The sequence below is a fragment of the Eptatretus burgeri genome, chromosome 7 (assembly GCF_056783735.1).
Source record: "Eptatretus burgeri isolate ZD-2024b chromosome 7, Ebu_testis_v1, whole genome shotgun sequence".
Classification (NCBI taxonomy): domain Eukaryota; kingdom Metazoa; phylum Chordata; class Myxini; order Myxiniformes; family Myxinidae; genus Eptatretus; species Eptatretus burgeri.
In genome coordinates, this window is record NC_140967.1 from 57,207,606 (window position 1) to 57,227,891 (window position 20,286).

A 20,286-nucleotide genomic window follows, 5' to 3' on the forward strand; every position below is an offset into this window, starting at 1 on the left:
AATAAGCCCAAGAGAGGTGCCCAATGTTATCCAATCAGGTGGCTAGTCAAGAAAGATTGACTGCACTTGAAGCTAATGGACATGGTGGTTCGAACACGGATCGTCTACAGGCTAAATAATCTATACATTGAAGTTTGAATGGTCCATATGTTTGTTTACAAACGATAGTTTTTGGCAGATCTTGAGCAGACTGGGAATGGGAGGAGCATTCAGGGGCCCCCTGGCATGGTATCCGAAGGGGGTCAGTGTCACAATCCAACATACTCAGGGGCCCTGGGGATGTTCACGACAAAGGCTCAAACAGTCAATGAAAGTCAAAAATGAAAGTGTAATGCAGAGCTGAACAAAGAGACCGAGTAAAAAGCACATTAAACAGAATGGGCAAAAGCTTTCCACAGGATGTCTAAAATTGAAGGCCTTGTAATTCCGGCAAGTCACAAAGCTGGAGAAAAGGGAAATGTTTGAACGTAACCATAAATGGATGGAGTACCCTATTTGGTGAACTTATTTGAGAATAGCTACACCATGAAGTTTTTGTTAGATTAATCCCTCATTTGTGTTGGTTAATTCATTGGTTAATTCTTGACCACTATTATTATTTTATTCCTTATAGTATGTAGATTGTAAAACAAAACATGGTGCCTATTTTTTCTTATGTAATTTGAAGGTACATCGAAAATGATGAGTCATTGCATAACCGCATCCTAAAATGGCCAAGACATTGAAGTGGTCATCTTTAAAATCACTGCAACATAGGCACGTAACATATCAAATTAAAGAACTTTGTGAGATCTGTTGAAGGTACTAGTTATAAAGTATATAAAGGTATATCGAGTGCCGACACAAGCCAAACAAGTCATATAATAGAAAAATATCACAAATTTGACAACTGTGTTTACGGACATTTTGTAATAACATCCAATAAACATAGGGGCAATACCCCTGGGCACTCACCTGATAGCGGCTGGATAAGATAACCAGGAAAGTATTGGTAGGCATGGATAACCCAGAAAATATGTAATGGAGAAGAAAGTAAATACGTATGGATTTTGTTTTTAATGCCGTGAACAAACTTTGGTACATCATGGGTGATGAAGATTGTGGTCAAGTTTCATTGAAATTGCGTGTGTAGTTTCTGAGGAGAAAGCAAATCCATATTTGGGGGGGGGCAAACCCCAGTAGAACCCTTGAGAGCCTAATTTTTTTGAATGGTGTGAACAATAAATCTTTGGTACATCACAGGCAATGAAGCTTGTGGTCAAGTTTCATTGAAATTGTGTGTGTAGTTTCGTAGAAAAAAGCAAATATCTCTTTTGGGGGGGGGGGCAATTCCCCCGTAGATTCTTTCAGACCCAGACTTTTTTATTGCCATGAACAAACTTTGGTACGTCACGAGTGATTAATGTTGTGGTCAAGTTTCATCAGAATTGCATGTGTAGTTTGAGAAGAAAGTGAATACCTATTTTGGGGGCAACCACCATAGATTTTTTTTGGGGCCAGATTTTTTTTAATGTCATGAGCAATCATTCATACAAATACGGTGATGAACATTGTGGTACAGTTTCATCAAAATCCTGTGTAGTTTCACAAATGTGGATTGTAATTGGCATCTCAAGGAGATGGGGATGGGCCAGGTATCTGCCTGGGGGATTAGCCAGACAGAGGATCCTGAAGTACCGGCGGAAAGTGGACACAGCGACGCGCTGCTCCGACGCATGTTCCCATACCGGACCTGAAATCGTTTGTGTAGTTTTAGAGAAAAAGTTGAAAATATTTGTTGACGGACGGACTGACGGATGACGCGCCATCCCATAAGCTCCCCGGAATTACATTCCAGGTGAGCTAAAAATCATTTAAAACATTTGTACATTTTGTGATCATATTAAAGGCATATTCATCTTAGTTACTGTGTAAGTTCCGCAATTACTATATAGGGTCACTATATTAACAGTCATCATTCACATCTTCGTATAACTTCAACAGATTTGTTAAGTGATAATTCTCTAGCATCAGTTGTCATTGTTGTCACAGGCCCAACTATAATCCATCTTATGAGGGTCTTGAGTAGTTGTTGAGGGATTTCATGTGGTGTGTTCAGTGATCCTTCAAATGTCCACGTTGTACTTTTATGTCCCTGAAGGATGTCTTTATGGCCCACCTTTGAACAGTCAAAGATCACATGCATGTCTGTTGTCACATCATCCTGTTCTATCCTGTCATGATGAATAGCAGTAGTTTGTGTTTGCTTAGAGTACAGACGTCCAGGTTCATCGACACGAGGGGATTTACAGAATTGTACGTCCAGGAAATGTTGAAGAATATTGTTTTTCAGTTGTATCCGTGTCAAATGCTGTTCGGTGGCATTGTGAAGTTGTTCAGTTCAAGGTACCTTTTGTGGACATCTGCCATGTCTAGTATATGCCCAGAATTTATCAGCCCTTCAAAAGACAATAGAATTAGATTTCCCCAGACACTTGTGATTGCTGATATTGCCCACTTATTTCATTTGCATCATCTTTTGATTGTGCTGTCTGATGATCGCAGTCCATACTTCACCCATGCATGGCAGATGATATATAAAGTCATATGCATGTGCATGAGCTGGGTCCAACAAAGCACTATACTTGGCTGTACTTTCCATTGTATATTAGTACTACCTTCAATGGCATGCTTGAGTTGTGAACCTGCATTAAAGCTGCTGAACTGGTGAAACCGTTTTGTTTCACTTCTTTGACAGAAAAAACACCTTTCTTTGTTGAAGGAAACAGATGATGATCGATGGTAATGAGTCACTGGATTCTATGGTTGGAACAAGAAGCAGACGATCTGAGGAGGCTGATGAGTGGGCTTTTGTAAGTGGTTTGGGAGTTTTTGCAGTGGAGAGAGCCTTTTTATAGCTAGTCTTTAAACGGTCCATGTTGGTCTCGTTGGTTGTCTGTCTGTAACGTGTCATATGCCATGATAGCTGTTTGCACATAACATCCTCCTTAGAAATACTTTCAAGTCTTTGGCCTTTCAGAATAAAGTCAGCATCTCCATACATAGCTCGTTCTCTTGTGCGATTCATGAATCATTCATAGGAGTCCATCTTTGGCTACATTAACAATGTTCCACCAGTACTTTGACATTCTAGGCAACGGGTGAAGTGTGTCTCAATGTGAGGCCGTTTTGTTGGCGAAGCAGAGTCAGACTGGCTCGTGGACTCTGCCATAATTATAAGTTAATCTGCTGTGCAAGTGTCTGTGCTGCTTATACCACCACCACTTCCAATGCCCAAATTATATTTCTGTCTGCTTGATCCAGCTTGGTTACCAATCTCATCACCTGATCACCGAGAGTTCCCGAACCTGGAAGGTAACACATCCATTACGTTAAATCGGTGATCTAAAACTTTAGATTAGAATGTTGGCATCACCGATTGTGTTTGTACTCGTCCTGGACATGATGTTTCATTTTACTTCATTATTCAACAATCATATTATAATAAAAGCAGAAGCTGGCCAAATAAGTTTGCACAGGGAAGCCACAGGCTATCCAACATAGATGAACAATGCATGGATTTAACTCCGGGTACAAGAATATTGCCCTTGATTGCAAATGGGAGCAATGCATACAAAAAGTATCATTTTTCCTTATCAATGCTTACAAGTCATTGAATTAAGCATCGATGCAATAATCCTTCATTAATTAGTTAATGTGGCAGTGAGGGCTTTCATTTGATATGCTACATGCCCAGGTTTACCATGAAATAAATAAGAAGTTGAAACTCGCCATTTAAGGAGGGGGTGGGGAGGGGGTGTCACAAATGACCTGAAAAAAAAAACTAACTCAAATTGCTAAGAAAAAAATGACAGCATAACTTTTCCGAATCAGGACATTGTCCTCCACAAAATGAAGCTCGGTGTCAAGAATAAACATGCAAATCCCACGGGAACTCATTTTTCTACAAAAATAAGACCCGACATGACATCCCCGACTCCATAGTAAAGAAAAAAGATGAAGATGTGAATAAAACAACAGGGGAGGATACGTGGTAGCATACTGTAAGTTCAAGTTCATCATATACTGGCCAACATTAATTTGTTGGTGATTTTTACTTTATTGTCCCCCACCCGTCCGACAAAGTCGGAAACGTGAGATATGAAAATGAGCTTCGAAAGAACGACTGATCAGGTCCATGTACTTTTGTGTACGTGATATTTCAAAAAAACATTCAAACATTTAGCTTTCATTTTGCAGATATCTATTCCTCATGACATTATCTCAAACTGATGAGATCATGGCTGTGATTGGTTGAATTATGTTGCCATGGCAACCATCTCCGTAACTTAGCTTTTGTACGCGATATTTCAAAAAATGTTCAACATTTAGTTTTCGTATTACACAGATCTTTTCATTTCCCTGTTAAGTCCATCTCTGGAGTATGCTCCTGCTCCATCCCCTCCATCTCTTCCCATACCTCAAATGGCACCACAGTCGACTCCACTCATAAGAAGGCTGGATTTGCCTCAATTCTGTGTATGCTTCCAAATCTTGTTTCTCCCAACCCCTCAATTTCAGCACCCAACCTTCCCTGTTGTACTCAACTGCTCCTGGACTCTGTCTCTTTTGCACCTGGGAAGGTGGAGACCCTTGACTCTCACTCTGCAACTGGATCGGACAGCATCAGCTCGTGTCCTAAAAAAACCTCTTCCGCCGCTCTTTCACATCCTCTCTCTGCCATTTTCACCATGTCATTTACGCTCGGTCATCTTCCATCTAATTGGAAATCTCCCAACATCACTGCACTACAGGTCAGGTCAGGTATGGGAGCATGTGCCAGAACAGCACGTCGCTGCGTCCACTCTCCACCAGTACTCCAGGGGCCTCCGTCTGGCCATCCCCCAGGCAGATGCCAGGCCCATCCCCATCTCGTTGCGATGCCGGTCAACCTGCTGCAACCACGAGGCACGTGGTCGGCCCATTGGCCTCCTCCACTCATGAGACTCCCTCGCTGAGAGAATCTGGTAAGCAGGATCAGCGTCAGGAAAACGAGCCACATGTCCATACAGCCGCAACTGACGCTCACGGACTATGCAGGTAACAAATCTCATCCGAGTCTCTCTCAGCAACCACTAGTTGGAAACAAAATCCGACCAGCGATAGCCAAGGATTCTCCGAAGAGACCTGGTACCAAAGGAATGAAGTCTCCGTCTCAGATCCTTGGTCAAAGTCCAAGTCTCGCATCCATAGAGCAAGACTGGAAGCACCAAGGACCTGAAGACTCGAACTTTCGTCCTTCCGCACAGGTACCGGCAGTGCCACACCCCATGATCCAGTGAATCCATGATTCCACAGGCCCGACCCAGATATCTAATGACCTCTGACTCACAGCAGGCAGAGACATGAATATCACTGCCAAGGAAAGTGAATCTTTCCACGACCTCAACATTCTCACCACAGACAGGACAGCAGCATCCAAGATGTCATTGAAAGCCTGGATCTTAGTTTTGACCCAATAAACCCGTAATCCCAGCAGCTCCGACTCCTCATTCAGCACCTCGAGGGCCCCCAAAAGGATATCTAAAGTCTCCGCAAAGATGACTGCATCATCTACGAAATCAAGGTCCGAGATCTTGACATTCCCAAACGATGCACAGCAGCTTGATCTCTCTGACATCCTCCCTAGAATCCAGTCCATACAAGTGCTGAAAAGTGTGGGGGGCTGTACACACCCCTGACAAACTCCAGTAACAACTGGAAATAAGTCAGAGATGGTACCACCACATTTCACAGCACTCTCAGTACCAGAGTAGAGTTCAGACATCAGATCGATCAGTTTTGGTGGCATCCCACGAAGACCAAGAATCCTCCAGAGGGCATCCCGATTCACTGAATCGAACGCTTTACAGAGATCAACATAGGCTGCAAGCAGCCCCTACCGAAACTCTCGTCTGCATTTGGTGAGGACCCGAAGAGCAAGGATACGGTCAATCGTTGACCTCTTTGGTGTAAAGCCTGACTGCCCTGGACGCTGGTGCACAAGCAGATGATGGCGAACCCTATCAAGAATTATCCGAGCAAAGACCTTGCCCAGCACTGAGAGCAGCGTCACCCCTCGGTAGTTGTTGCAGTCTTGGTGATCACCCTTCCCTTTCCAGAGAGGGACAACAAGGCCCCTCTTCCAATCAGTTGGGATGATGCCTGTGTTCCAGGCAGAGCGCAAAACTGCATGCAACGACACGAGTGCAGCATTTCCACCAGCCTTGAGAAGTTCAGCATGGATGCCACAGATCCCTGGAGATTTATCCCGTTTCAACTGGTTCACCGCAGCCCGTGTTTCCACAAGCAAAGGTGGACCACAGTTGATTGGAGGGTCAGCAACAGGGATTGTAACACCCTGGACGTCCAACTCGACAGCTGGGGGATCAGCCTGGTACAACCGCTCAAAGTAACCGGCCCAACGGGCCTTCACTTCAGACTCCTCTGTCAAGAGCTTTCCACTCTCTGCTCTAACTGCAGTGCTCCGAGGAATTGGCTTGGATGAACGCAATGCGTGAATTCCCCTGGAAGCGGGACGAGAATCACCTGTCCACAGGTGATGCTCTACCCCCTCACAGATTCCTCGCACATAGGCCTCCTTGTCAATCCTTAGTGCACGTACAGTTTTACACCTCAGCTCCCTGAACAGCTCAGCTCTGCCATTCAGCCTGGCCCTGCGACTCTGGTCAATGGTATCCAGTGTCCCTTGAGAGCCAAAATTCTTCTTTGCCCTGCGGTGAGTTCCAAGACATCCACCGGCAACATCAAGGACGGTGGTCTTGAAGGCACTCCACAACTCTTCAGAACCCCCCAAAGCACGCAGACAACCCAAATGTCCACTCAGCCTGTTCGCAAACTCCTCAGCTACTCTCTCATCCTTGAGCTTGCCAACATCCAGCCGAGGTGGGATGGTACCATTCTCCAGGATTTGAGGTGCAGCTTTAGAGTTGCTACAACAAGCCGGTGGTCAGTATTGAGGAATCGAGCACTCCGGTAGACCCTGCAGTTCTGGATCATCCTCCAGCGACCATCAACAAGGACATGGTCAATCTCCTTTGCCACACCACCAGCGTTGGAATACCATGTCCAGCGATGAGCTTGTGGGCGCTGAAACCATGAACCAGCCACCCTAAGTCCATGACTTCTTGCAAAGTCAAGGAACTTAGTGCTATTCTGGTTCATAGTTCCTGACCCATGGGGACCAACACATGTCTCATAACCATCCCTATCAGTTCCAGTCGATGCATTGAAATCCCCCAAGACTTGAAGTGTATCTCGTCTGGGGCACTGATCAACCACAGACTCGAGCGTGGCGAAGAATGCGTCCTTCACGGTGAGGTCACTCGCCTCAGTCGGAGCATAGACAGAGACCAGGGAAATGACACTTCATGAGTGACGAATCCTTAGTCTCATAACACGCTCGTTGACCGGTGTTACCTCAATTATCATTGGGGTCAGCTTATTGGACACAGCTGCAGCAACTCCTTGAGTATGGTAACCATCAGAGCGACCAGACCAATAGTAGGTGTAACCACCCACCATTATCTTGCCGCAATCTGGTCTCCGAACCTCAGAGAGTGCTGCAATACGGATGTCCAAACGCTTGAGCTCAGATGATAGCAGAGACAGGTGATCATCCTCTTTTAGGGATAGGACATTCCAGGCACCCACCTGAAGGGACCGCCTCAGGTTAACCCAAGGAGACCGCCGTCTGGTGGACGACACCTCAGCACCACTCGGAGACACTCTCCCGCAATCTGACCCAGAGATGTTACTCCATGGTTTCCCTCCTTTCATCAAATATTGGGGGACCCGAAGGCTTTGCCCCAATCCCATCATCCGGTGAGCTGCCCTGCAAAGGGAAGCTGCACAGGAGGTACTCCCACAGAGTGGGTTTTCAGGGTTTTTTGCATTTTTGTGTTTTGTGGAATGAAGGGTTTTACGGTGGCCGGAGTGCAAATCCTGCCACTAACCTCCTAATAAAAAAGTAACCCAACTGCAGGAGGACATCAGCAGACACAGTTGGGCACTAGATATGGATGGCCGTTGGCTCACAAGGAGCTCCTCCGCCCTTTGACAGGTTTTGTTTTTAATCCTGCTGGGTGTCCATATCCAAACACCCTCCTCACCAGAAAACCTGGTGGGGGAGACGGTTTAGTCGCCGACAACCCAACCATGGAACAGGTTAGTACAGGTTTACATGGCACCTGTAGCAGGTCACGGATCTAACCTGACCTGACAGTAGACTCCTAGTCTCTGAGATACAACGAACTTAGTTTTTTGTTGTTGTTTTTGACCAGGGTTCATTCAAAGTCTATCTTCTCCGACAGTTTTCATCGGATCCGGCTGGAAACTTTTGACAATATGGCTGAATGTACTGCCCACAGTCGCTCGTGGCCCGATTTTTGATTTTCGAAAAACAAATTTTAAATGATTTTTCAAAAATTTCAGTCCCGTTGCTAGGCAAGGTGGTGTCCAGAGCAACGGTTCTCTTTTGCACACAACTAGGTCATGATATTGTTGTGGTTACCAAATTCGCAAACCACCATTCAGGTCCCTTAGGTGAGGTATCTCGGTAAGTACATGTGTAGTTAGGCCCAAACCCGTTGTCTAGTGGGAATACATGTCATTTATGCGTGCTGCGACTCTTCAGGATAGCCGTTTTTCTTTTACTATCTTTATTTTGGACTAACCGCCATTGTTACAACCACAACATCAACCACCCACCGCGGCGCCGCTTCACGTCACACCTCGCAACCGTCGCATCGCCACCGTTCTTGCGCCGCTTGTGGGTACCGGTGTTGGACTCGTGCAGGGCGCGCGCCGAACAGCGTGTACAAAACCACGGATTTTCCACTTCAAAAACAGATCAAAAACGACACACGCCCACTTTTGTTCCGTCCAATCGGTGAGCAAGGGGCGATTTGGCCCCGCCCCCAGGGCGTTGGAGGGCGATCGATATATGCAAATTTATGGATCAAAAAGCATTCACGCCCACTTTTTCTCGGGCCAATGGGGAGCGAGGTGAAAGGTCGAAGGGAGGGGGTCAAAGATGAGAGAGCGAAGCCACGGGGCTGATATAAGCGACCGTGTTCGTCAGTCAAGTGAACAGAGAGTTAAGACTTCGCGGGCGGTGGAGTTGGCAAGAAGGAGCTGGTCGTCGTCGTGTGCGTTGGAGTCGGAGCGGAGGGGACGGAGCTGTGGAGAGGCGGCGAGGGCAGACGAGGGGGTGCTCGCGTCGTGCAGGGAGCTGCACCCCAGGGAGGCCGACAGCGCGACCTGGCCGAGGTGGAGACGCTCGTCGCGGGACTCGAGGCAGAGTAGGAATCCTCTATACCCCGAGCATCAGCAACCCCCTCCTGTTTCCCCCCGCGCTGAGATAGTGCGACCAAGGGGGCCCCTTTCCCACCCCCTACCAGACACTGCCCGCGAGGCCCGCGGAGTTGAGGCACCATCGCCGCTCCGTGTCTCATCACCAGACGGGTAGGCCCGACCCGGTCTCGGCCTCAGGCCCGCCTCATCCTTGAGGGTTCTCTTTTCCTTGGTTTTGGGTATGTGTTGTCGGCGCCGTCTGTGAAGTAAAATTGTATAAGTGTTGCCGTGTGCTCGTGTAATCGGTATTAGATCTGCATTGTCGCATTTGCTTTTTGTGTAAATTGCATTGTGTTTTTCTTTTCTATGTGCTTTTGGTGGAATTGAATATGTGTGCTTTCCGTTCAGCGCGAATAAATGTGCTTTGTGTTGAACTGTTTCCCGCTTCGCTTCGTCATTTCTTTCATTGAATCCTCATCTTGCTTCACGTAAAGGGTTGGTAGTGGGCTGAATACGCCCGATAATTAATCGAACCGTCGAGGTCGACGAATAACACCGCTCGGTTATCCCGATAGTACGGAACGGGTCGCTTAAGTGGCCCGTGTCCGAAGTCGACCTGCGGCGAGGTGCGATCGCCCGGTCTACCCTCCGCGTGGGTACTTAGGTAGGTCGAATTTGGCGAGCAACCCTATCCCACGCGGGGGCTGATTGGCTCGATCGCGGTGAGACCGAAAGGTCCACCCGTGACTGGTTCCCGGCGTTAGTCCGAGAGGGTCACGACTGGATTGTCCGTCCGGTGGGCGACGTGCCGCGATTCGAGTTACGTGGCCGTCAGCACGCCGGCGGGCGCGAATCCGTAACAATATGAACCGACCAACCAAGTTTCATCAAAATCGCTATTGTATTAACGGGGCACTGGACCGAACAGAGGGACAGACAGACAAACATATAGATGGAAATACTGATAATAAGGGTAGAACAAATTTCAAAAAATTTTTGTTTGAAAAAAAAAATTTTTCCACGAGATTAACAACCCAACTGACAGACAGACAGACATACAAACATCGACAGACAGACAGACAGACAGAGACAAACAGACACACAACAATACGAATATAGTGGTCACTTATTTTTTTCGTGAAAATATTTTTCACTTTTTTCGTGAACCAAAAACTTATCTCACTCCTCCGTGTGTATGTGCAGTCGGGACGAGATTACATACAATTTACCAAATTCAGAGCCAAGATGCTGATAAACTGCAGGTTCACGTTTCAATTCATACCCCGATTCATGTTCCACTGTGTTCAAAATGTTAAATTAAAATGAAGTTAAGTAGTTCTTCGATCATAAACCGATGTCTGTCGAGGCAGACACAGATTGACAAACAAAGTGAACCATTAGCTTAACCACACCTTTTGCTTCACACAGTGGGGGTAATGATATGGGCAATGGACATGTCAGAATTCAGCATTTATCTCTGTCAGACGTTTGCATGTCATATGTGTCCCATAAGTAAATCACTTCAACAACAATCACTTGTTTGATTTTTTTATGGCATAAAGTGCATAAATTTCATAACCCTTTTGCCCTGCACGTGATAACACGAGCAAAATCTTTCACAAGTATTCGACATTTTAAAATTCCATTGTTTGCACATCCCAGCTCCAATTCAAACCATTGTTCAGCATTTCCTGGTTGCGAAAATTATGACAAAATTTATACCTACCACTCGTAAAACAGTCAAAAGCATTGTTGCATTCACCAAAACCATGCCTTAAAATGACAAGACGACAATGGACAACTTACCTGCAACACAAACTTCTGGTCAATGCACTTTTTTGCCACACTTGGCTGAAATTCTTGATTCTCCAGAAATCTCAAGAAGAATTCATACACGATCTAAAAAAAAATAATTGAGGGAATAATCAACTAAAATAAGATCAATCACTACAAAGAAGTTGTACTGCTTTATAGTGAAACCGATGAACAACAAGGCGAGACAATAACCTATTCAAAAGTTTTACACATGGGAGGGTTTTATTTATTTATTTGATTGTTTTCATTTCATTTCAATTATTTTGCAGGTACAAAGACATATTGCACTCCTGCAAGATTGCTAAAAAGTGAAACAAATCACTCTTGAGCAGCTCTCCTGGTGCTAAACAAACAAACAAAAAAGTAGACATTAAATACAAGGTAAGAAAAGTTAAAATTGCACAAGGATATTCAAAAAGAAGGAAAAACCTAAAATTACAATCAGACATAAAATAAACCGGGATAGGTAAGTTTTGACAAAGGATCGTTCACATCTGGCACTAAGCATTGTTTTTTTTAACATTTATAATAAAATAAAATTAAAATAAATAAAAAGACTTCAGACCAAAGATAAAATTATTTGCAATGTCGGCAGGAAGAGTATCCAGTGATGAATAAATTTAACATGATGGACATGTCTTGGATTAACATTAAATAAAATTATCAACAGCAATGTCGAATATGTTATACAAACATTTTGCGAAAAAAAAACGAGAGAAATATTTTAAACTGCTCGTCAAGAATGACAGACAGAGCTGGGAGCAACGTAGAGAATAATCTATATTGTCACCACCATGATTCGGTATACGTCTCCTTGGGAGAACTAGACTGGATTGGGTAAATCTCCTCGACTCCCTCCAGAGGAGATTGCTGGGACAATGTAGTCAGGCACCAAATGGGGGCAGCGTACTCAAGGATGAGTCCAACAAGAGTACAGTAAAGCTTAACGAGTGTGTGAGCATCTTTACAATTAATGTCTTCTGATAAACAGTCACTATGGTTGCTTTTGAGACAACTGTGTTAAGTTGGAGCTTCCAGGTAAACCATGGAGGAATACTTTTTGGCTGAGGTTGCATATTCAGAAGGCAACAGTATTTGCATACTGGCAATCCACACTGTATTGCCTTACTGACAACACAGATGCCTTGATGCAAACCTTAAGGCTGCCTTCATGGACATTGCCCTTTTGACATGGCTCAGCAGTCAGCCATATTTGCCAAGCTCTCAATGAGTAACATACAGAGCACCCAACTCCCTCCAATGCAGTTCTGAGACTTTGAAGCACATTATTAAAGTAAAGACATAACCTCATACACTGTAAGACCCGATCGGTTTACGTCGGGGAAGGCCTTCATGAAAAGTGCGACGAATATTGACATCACGGAAAGCAAAGCAGCTTTTTTCATTAAAATTAATGCAATTAAGGGGTGTGTGGGGGGGGGGGGGTGGGATGCTTTCCTAACGTCACCACTTCAGGTATTAAATTTCGTTTTTTAACTATATTACCATTTTTAGATAAATGTCATATATTCAATCACACATATGTATAAACAAAATAAAAAACAATTACCAGACATATTTAAGTAAAAATAAACTTCTTCTGGAAGCGGTCAAAGTTGGCAATACGTCTTCTTAGTACTCCTTCAATGAATGTGGGCCTATTTATTGTTCGAAGGAAAACTTAATAACCCGGCACCATCAAGGGCACATTCACCAGCATCCATTAGATGAATAACATCAAATTTCACTTCTATGGTAACACTTTTACAATGCCTCTTAGCCACTCTACAGGACAGTACAGTACATTTTATTTGTGTGTGACGCAAAGTACAATACAGTGGTTCTTTCAGTGATTTGTGATCTCCAAGACTTGGTACTTTAGTGATGTATTCTGGCATCTTTATCAGCCTTGTAAGTTCTGAAAATGCTTGAGAATAAAAGGTATGGCTTTTAAAATGACATACATGTGAGTTAGAGACGACGACTATCGAGAAGTGGTATTAATAATGTGGCAACATACTTGCGAAACAACATAAAAAGGGGCACCATAAACCAGGGTATTACTGTACAAGGTTAAAATTAATAAAAAAATAACCTGTACCATACTCTATTTACAGAGCATGCATGATGCTTCCAAAGCAGTTTCTTGGCAAGGGTTACGACTGGGTAGTTTGTCACTGCCTTCCCAACGCTGTGTTGTCCGTGTTCTATCCTCTTAAATACTGAATATCAAAGCAAGGAAGCAGTACGTACCATATATATATATATATATATATATATATATATATATATATATATATTATATGGATATATAGATATACAATCTTTGGTATGATAACCAGGGTTTGAACCACTGACCTCCCAGACTCAAGAGAGGGCGCTCAAACCATGACACAATCGAGTCCGGTTTGTATAAGGATACAGTCATATCTATCAAATGCAAAGCCCCTTCACCTGTTATGATATCAGAAACCACTTGCCACACTGGCTATTGCCATATGTATCTTGACTAATAAACCGAGTCAACAGCAGCACGACTACTACCACTACTACTACTACTACTACCCCGTATTAACGGATGGTCGGCTGATGGCCCCTCTCCACTTAGACCTGTCCAAAGCATCCTCCTCCATTAGCTCCAGCAACCACGACAGCCCTTCGTCCTGTTAACTTCTTGCCGGCTCCCAAATCCAAAGTTGTGTTACCATAACAGGTAAAGTTTCTGGTACGAATGAGTATCATGCCGGCAGTCACGTCACAGATCTTATTAACTGGCCAAGCAGAACCAAGTCACTTGACCACGATCTTATCTGTGGCCCAATCTCCAAATCAATTGTTCAACTCAACTGCCATATGCCACCGTCACGATATGAACAGGAACAGTCAGGAGACAAGTGAGTTTTATACAAGTAAAATTCCAAACGCATATATAAGGGTAACTCCAAATACATTCCCATTACCACTATGCATACAGTACACTCACACCCGACAGATGTCAGATAAATACAGTTCACAGTTTAGGCTCAGGCCCACATGCATCTGTCCAAAAGAGGAGAGAGAATGAAAGAGTTGGGGTGGTAGCTCAGACTCCTTAAAACCTCGGCGACAGCTCGACAAAGTTGGCACAGTCTTGTGGTTATTGGCACAGGCCATGGCTCATGAAAGGTTAAGCTGTCCTCCACTCTCCTCTCCAGTGCGCAGCGCTAGTCTCATGCAGCGCAGCTTCTTGCAAGCCACAGGGAGGTGACGGCAGGTGTGGCGCGATAGGGCAGTCAGCGAGCGAGTGATAGGGCAGTCAGCGAGCGAGCGATAGAGCAGCCAGCGAGCAAGCAAGCGAACAGCTACTGGCGGTCTGGATGAGGCCAATCTGTGTCCGACTCTGAAGTCGTCTCCAAGAGAAAAGTGTCTCAAAGCAAAGTCTGAAAGGGGCAAAGGGCAAAGTATGTAAAGGCGAAGTCCGTCATCTCTATCAAAGCTCGTGTCTCGCCTTATATTTCCACCTGTCTCCACTCAAGATCTGCCCCCCTTCCCCCAGGCCTCATTGGAAGATTTCCAAGAGTGCAAGCTGTCTCCTCAACCCACGCAATTGGTTCTGCTCAGTGGGTCCCACCAAACTCTCCTGTGGATTGCTCCTGCTTTGATTGGGCATGCAGCCTTTCTGATCTGGATTCCTCTCCTGTCACAGTTCGGTTATGATCGGCCGGTTCAACCCGGTTTGGGGTAACTTGTACTGTGGCAGGTGTGGGGTCAGAGGTGACTCATCCAGTGGCATAAAGGTGGCAAGAGGTGACTCACCTGGTTTTAACCGTTTTTAGGAAAGAGGAAACGAGAGAGAGAAAAGCAATGAATATCAAGTGCTGGAGAAGCAAGAAAGACAGAGAATAAGAGGATATCTACATATATGCAAATGAGCACAAAGAACCATCTATCAACTATATACGCCGCCACGCAAATGTATCCACATGTAAAGGGGGTCCTTGCTGTTCGTCCAAGATGTTACAAAAAAGTTGGACTTGTAACGAAACGGCAGATAGCAGGGAATTTCCCCAAAATAATTGGTGTAATGAAGGGAGGATACGTTCCAACACTTGGTCTATGTCCAGTATGATACCACTAACCAAGCCGAGCAATCAAAAAATACTTGACACATACAAAACAGGAAAAAATACAAGAAATCAAACAAATTTAAAAACCCAAATACCTTTTAATATCTTACCTACCATATTTTTAACTATTACATCATGACAATTAAGTGGTTTACACCTTGAAAATATGCCTGGAGTTGGCTTAGCAGTTAGGGTGGCAGCTTGTGATCCCAGGATCCTGAGTTTAAGCCCCGTTTTCCGCTGAATTAACACCAGAAGGTTGACTCAGCCTGTCATCCTTCCGAGGTCAGCGAATTGAGCACCAGTATACTGATAATAAGGACACTGCATCAACGGCATCGTCGCACCCCTAACCAATGATGCAAACAGCAGCCAAAAAGGATCCACACGAAGGGACCTTGAAAATCTCTAATCGTCTCTGTCAAGCTGCCTGCATCAGCCCTTCACCCTCCAAATTATCCTTCCCACTAAGCCAAATGGTTGTCCCCGTGGACCCAGCCTCCGGCCTTTGTGCCAGCACAAGCACTTGTGCTGCAAAACCAGACACTCGTACTGCGACCCCCCTGCGGTGTCCACACAAGACCTCACTAAGAGCTCCCGCGGTCGCCACTCTCACTACGGCCATCACGCCCACTTTGGACGTGCCTGCAGCATGGACTGCGATACCCGAACGGCACGTCTTGCCACGCCATGCCATCTGCACGGCCCTTGTCGTTCTATAAAGTAGTTTGAACAGTTATCGGCAGCAAACAAAGATAGCTAGTGATATCGGCTGGTCGTTCACCATTCTTATTTTGTTTCACTACGTCTAATTTGACATCCAGAGTTACACTACTGCATTGCCACTTATGTGTACAGGTTCACCCTTATCATTACTTCGTTTACCACAGTAAAGTACACAAAGATAACAAGAAAAAGCAATCAGAGATTGCACACCCTCACCAGAACTTGTTTTGTGTGGTGTTTGTGTAGTTTTGTGTGGTGCATTTTGCGTGGTGTGTTACATAATAAATGAGACATAACTAAAACTGCCACTTTATAAATGCTGGCAGTGATGACCGGGTTCCGAGACGCCACGCTTTGATTGGACACCTGACCATGACCAATCACGTTTTTTTATTATTATTAAATTGAATTTAGAATGGGATTAAAATAAATTCAATTCAAATCAAATGGAGTATAAAACAGGTACAGTCCTGCATTGCAGTAATCAGAGGGAACGCAAACAAGCAAAAAGCAAAGATGAAGCCATCAGGAGGAACATGGATGGGATTCACATTTCAGCTGCTACTCCTCTACCCTCAAACCCATCTAGGCACAGTCAAGTGAGCCTTATTCAAATAATAATAATAATAATAATAATAATAATAATAATAATAATAATAATAATAACTAGCCGAAACCCCGTCACAGACGGATTCCGTTCCATGAGCACAATATGACAACCAGTGGCAGCTCTTGTAAGAGCCAGATCCCAGTCGATGTACTCCATGGCCTTACCTAATGAGGCCTACAAAACGTCCTTGTAAACGACATTTTTGGTGTACACTACTCCTTGTGAAGAAATCCCTTGATTTGTGCACATGTCTACTTTGACGTACACAGTGTCAAAACTTCTCAGGTCACAGTACCGAGAAAAACATGATGCGACCGCTCGGAGGAGCACAAAATTGGTCCTTCAGTATTAATATATAGATGCTTCAGAGATGAAAGTTGACTATTGCCACGATGTGCGATGCACTCTTACAGGTACGAAGTTTCTTTCAGTCCAGGTCACAGTACCAAGAAAAACGTGACGCAACCGCTTGGAGGAGCACAAAATTGGTCCTTCAGTATCAATATATGGATGCTTCAGAGTTGAAGGTTGACTATTGCCACTATGTGCGATGCACTCTTACAGGTACAAAGTTTTTTCATCCATGTCACAGTACCGAGAAAAACCTGACGCGACCACTAGGAGGAGCACAAAATTGGTCCTTCAGTATTAATATATAGATAATAATAATAAATAATCAAAAAGAACACAGATCGAAAAAATTAAACAATTCTGGCTGCCAGACCATGTGTCTGATCAAGTTGAAATTTAAAATATGTATTCCCCATCACCACTAGATCAAAATTGTGCCGTTTCATATCAATTGATTAAGCAGTTCCAGAGAAAACACGATTTAACATTTTACTTCATTCCAATATGGCTGCCAAAACCATGTGACCTATCAATTATTCCTTAAACAAGTACACCCAACGCTTGGGGAACATTTGTGTTGTGGAGAAAAACACTAACGTTCTGTGCAGACAAAGACAGACAGACAGACACAGAAGCAATACCCTCTCCTCTGGCGAGGGTAAAAATACAGCACAGTACTGCACAGTATACGACAGCATTAATTTCAACAATGCACAGCATGCGATAGTCAACGAGGGAGATGACGCAGTGCATTATGGGGTGGAACGCTTGATAACTGATCTTCTGTCCAATGGAGGTTAACGCGGGGAATTGTTGGATGTATTATGAAAATGTTCCTAAGTAACTTATGGACTTGCTTGCAAAATGACGGACAGTAGGGAAACTTGTAGTGGGGACACCCTGTCTTACAATATGCTTTTAACTAAACAGATACTTTGCAATAACTGTGATTGTACTAGAGATGCATTCTTTTCACTCTTATGAGCCACAACGATGTATGTATGTATGTATGTATGTATGTATGTATGTATGTATGTATGTATGTATGTATGTGTCAGAGCGTCAATCACCCTTCACCAGGGTATGAAGACGTCTATGTACTTGAGAGAAAACTGTTTATTGCCCACCAATACGTGTACACAGAGAGCAGCAAAACACCAGGAACACCAATAAATCAATTGAGGAAACCGGACAGTGCAGCTGTGCCAAAGTTATGAATCCTTCGTCTTGCTCACCGTTCTCGTCAGCATCTCACGTTTTGGAGGCAGATCAACTTCCCTACCATCCCTTGTAAAACCTGCTCCTTTAAATCACAGATCCATCCTTCGTCATTCACCAATTTATGCACTTGCCAATGTAATAAAGTTGCGGAGAAAGCCACCGCTGAACCCTGCAGGCGATAAACCATAAAGCCTAAATCCTTTGGGTGATATCCCACTGCTGTGGATATTGTTACATGTGAGGTTACACCCGGTGGATACTTTGCCAATTGCTTCTGTCCTTCTGTGAGTTTGACTTCCGCTGCAATGCCTTCTTTCCCAATCATTAAGCGGCGAAGGGACAACTTATCACAACTCTCCAAACGCGGAGCTATCCTCTTTGCAAATTCAGCATCATTTCCGGTCACGTCGTAATAAATTGTAGTGTGGCGGATCATAATAAGTGTGTGTCGTTACCTGTGCATTTTCTAGCCAACTTCGCATGCTTTGGGTCTCTGCCATGATTGCATCTAAGCACATTAAATCATCACCACTCAGCGGTTTCAGCAGCCTGCACGAATAAACAACTGGGTGTGGTGCCATTAAAACCATCATTGCTAATTGTGCTTTCTTTGGGGGGATGTCAACAAACACCCCTCTATTTGTACATGCTATCGTGCATCCTAACTTACATATCGACCTAACACCGAACAAAAAAAAAAAAAAATCTCGACCTAACGAGTTCACTGGTGTAGTGGTTGTGAGAAGGAATGCATGTTTCTCCTGCAATGGTTCACACCTTACCGGCAATTGTGCTGTTGTGTCTAATGTTTGAATCTTACCCCCGAACCCACTACCTGTGTGCTATTTCTAGATTTTCAACCCTTGGCAGTTCTTTAATTGCAATTGTGGAGTGAGTGGCCCCCATGTCGACCAAGAAAGAAAGCTCCTTGCCCGAGACGTTCAGAGTATAGGTCGGATCCTCTGTCGGGCTCAATGTCAGCATTGCTCCTTCCCTCGAGGGTCCACTCTCATCCTGTCAATACCTTCGCGAGTTAGCAGGTCGGGGACCTGATCTCCGCTTTCCCTTTGGACAACGTCTCCAATGCCCTCTTTCCACATTCAAAGCAAGCATCTGGCAGGGGAGTACCCCATTTGTCTCCACCTTCCCGACCTCTGTTCTGCGGTCTCTTCTGGGGTCTCCAATCCGATTGTTTGCGGGGTCTTGGGGGTTGCCTCCCCCTCTCCAGTGGTGATTGCCGTTGGCTCTCATCCTCTTCTGAATCGGATTCCTCTCTTCATCTGAAATTGTCTCCGAGGATGAAAGGGAGGGTCCAGTGATTCTCTCACCTTATCCCGCAATACCATCTGAAACACTTCTTCCTTCACCTTTACTTCCTTCTCTGCCTTCTACTCATGTCTCGCCGCACATTGGTCAACCGCAGTGCAAATAGCTGTGGGAGGGAGGGCTTGCCAACCTTGCATCACATATTTTAATTGCTTTTTCTGGGGTGGGCGCAAACCCTCCATTAGGAAATTAGTCAACAAGCAATCAGGAATATCTGCCTCTGTTGGAATTCTCCCATGCGCTAAGAACCCTTGTGTTAGCCAATGCTTAAACTCTCCTGCTCTTTCTCCCACCTTTTGCTGAATAGCAAACACTCTATTCCAATCCAAAGTTGGGGGCTTCAGTGCACGTTGGATAGCACCATACGGCCTATCTCTAGCTCCCTCTCTGTCCTGATCTGTCCATGCTGCCCCTTCCTCGGCTGGCCAATCTGCTTCCCTCTTGGCCTTTCTCCACACTGTAGGTGAGAGAGTCGCCTGGCATACAATGCCGATATCCCAGTGTGTGCATTGGTGTGTCACTATCCATTGCACAATCAAATCACGAACTGTCTGCGGTTCATTTCGACATTCCATAACTCGATCACGCATCGATCTTCATTCATGTTCATTAAACGGTTGATATATCACTGCTGCTGCTAGCACAGGCCTGCCCCGCACAGCCGGCACTGCTGCCCGTATTTCTCGCATGGGATACATAGGGGTGGGGGACACTGCTCCTTGAGCTATTTCGCTTCCCCCCCCCCCCCACATATGTCATCACAATCCTTACCTGGGATCTTAGGATATATGGACCCAT

At 44.8% G+C, this 20,286-nt stretch overlaps 1 protein-coding gene across 1 annotated transcript in view; it reads right to left on the bottom strand.

Annotated features, from left to right (window-relative positions):
- LOC147023314 (serine/threonine-protein phosphatase 2A 56 kDa regulatory subunit epsilon isoform-like) overlaps positions 1 to 14,301 on the bottom strand; it is a 54,048-nt gene extending 39,747 nt beyond the window's left edge. Inside the window, exons 1-2 of the mRNA XM_085890336.1 lie at positions 14,134 to 14,301; positions 11,140 to 11,232 (exon numbers count right to left, since the gene is read on the bottom strand). Coding sequence (XP_085746462.1) covers positions 11,140 to 11,232; positions 14,134 to 14,301 — 261 coding nt within the window. The remainder of the gene's footprint in view (positions 1 to 11,139; positions 11,233 to 14,133) is intronic.
- Between the last annotated feature and the right edge of the window lie 5,985 nt (positions 14,302 to 20,286).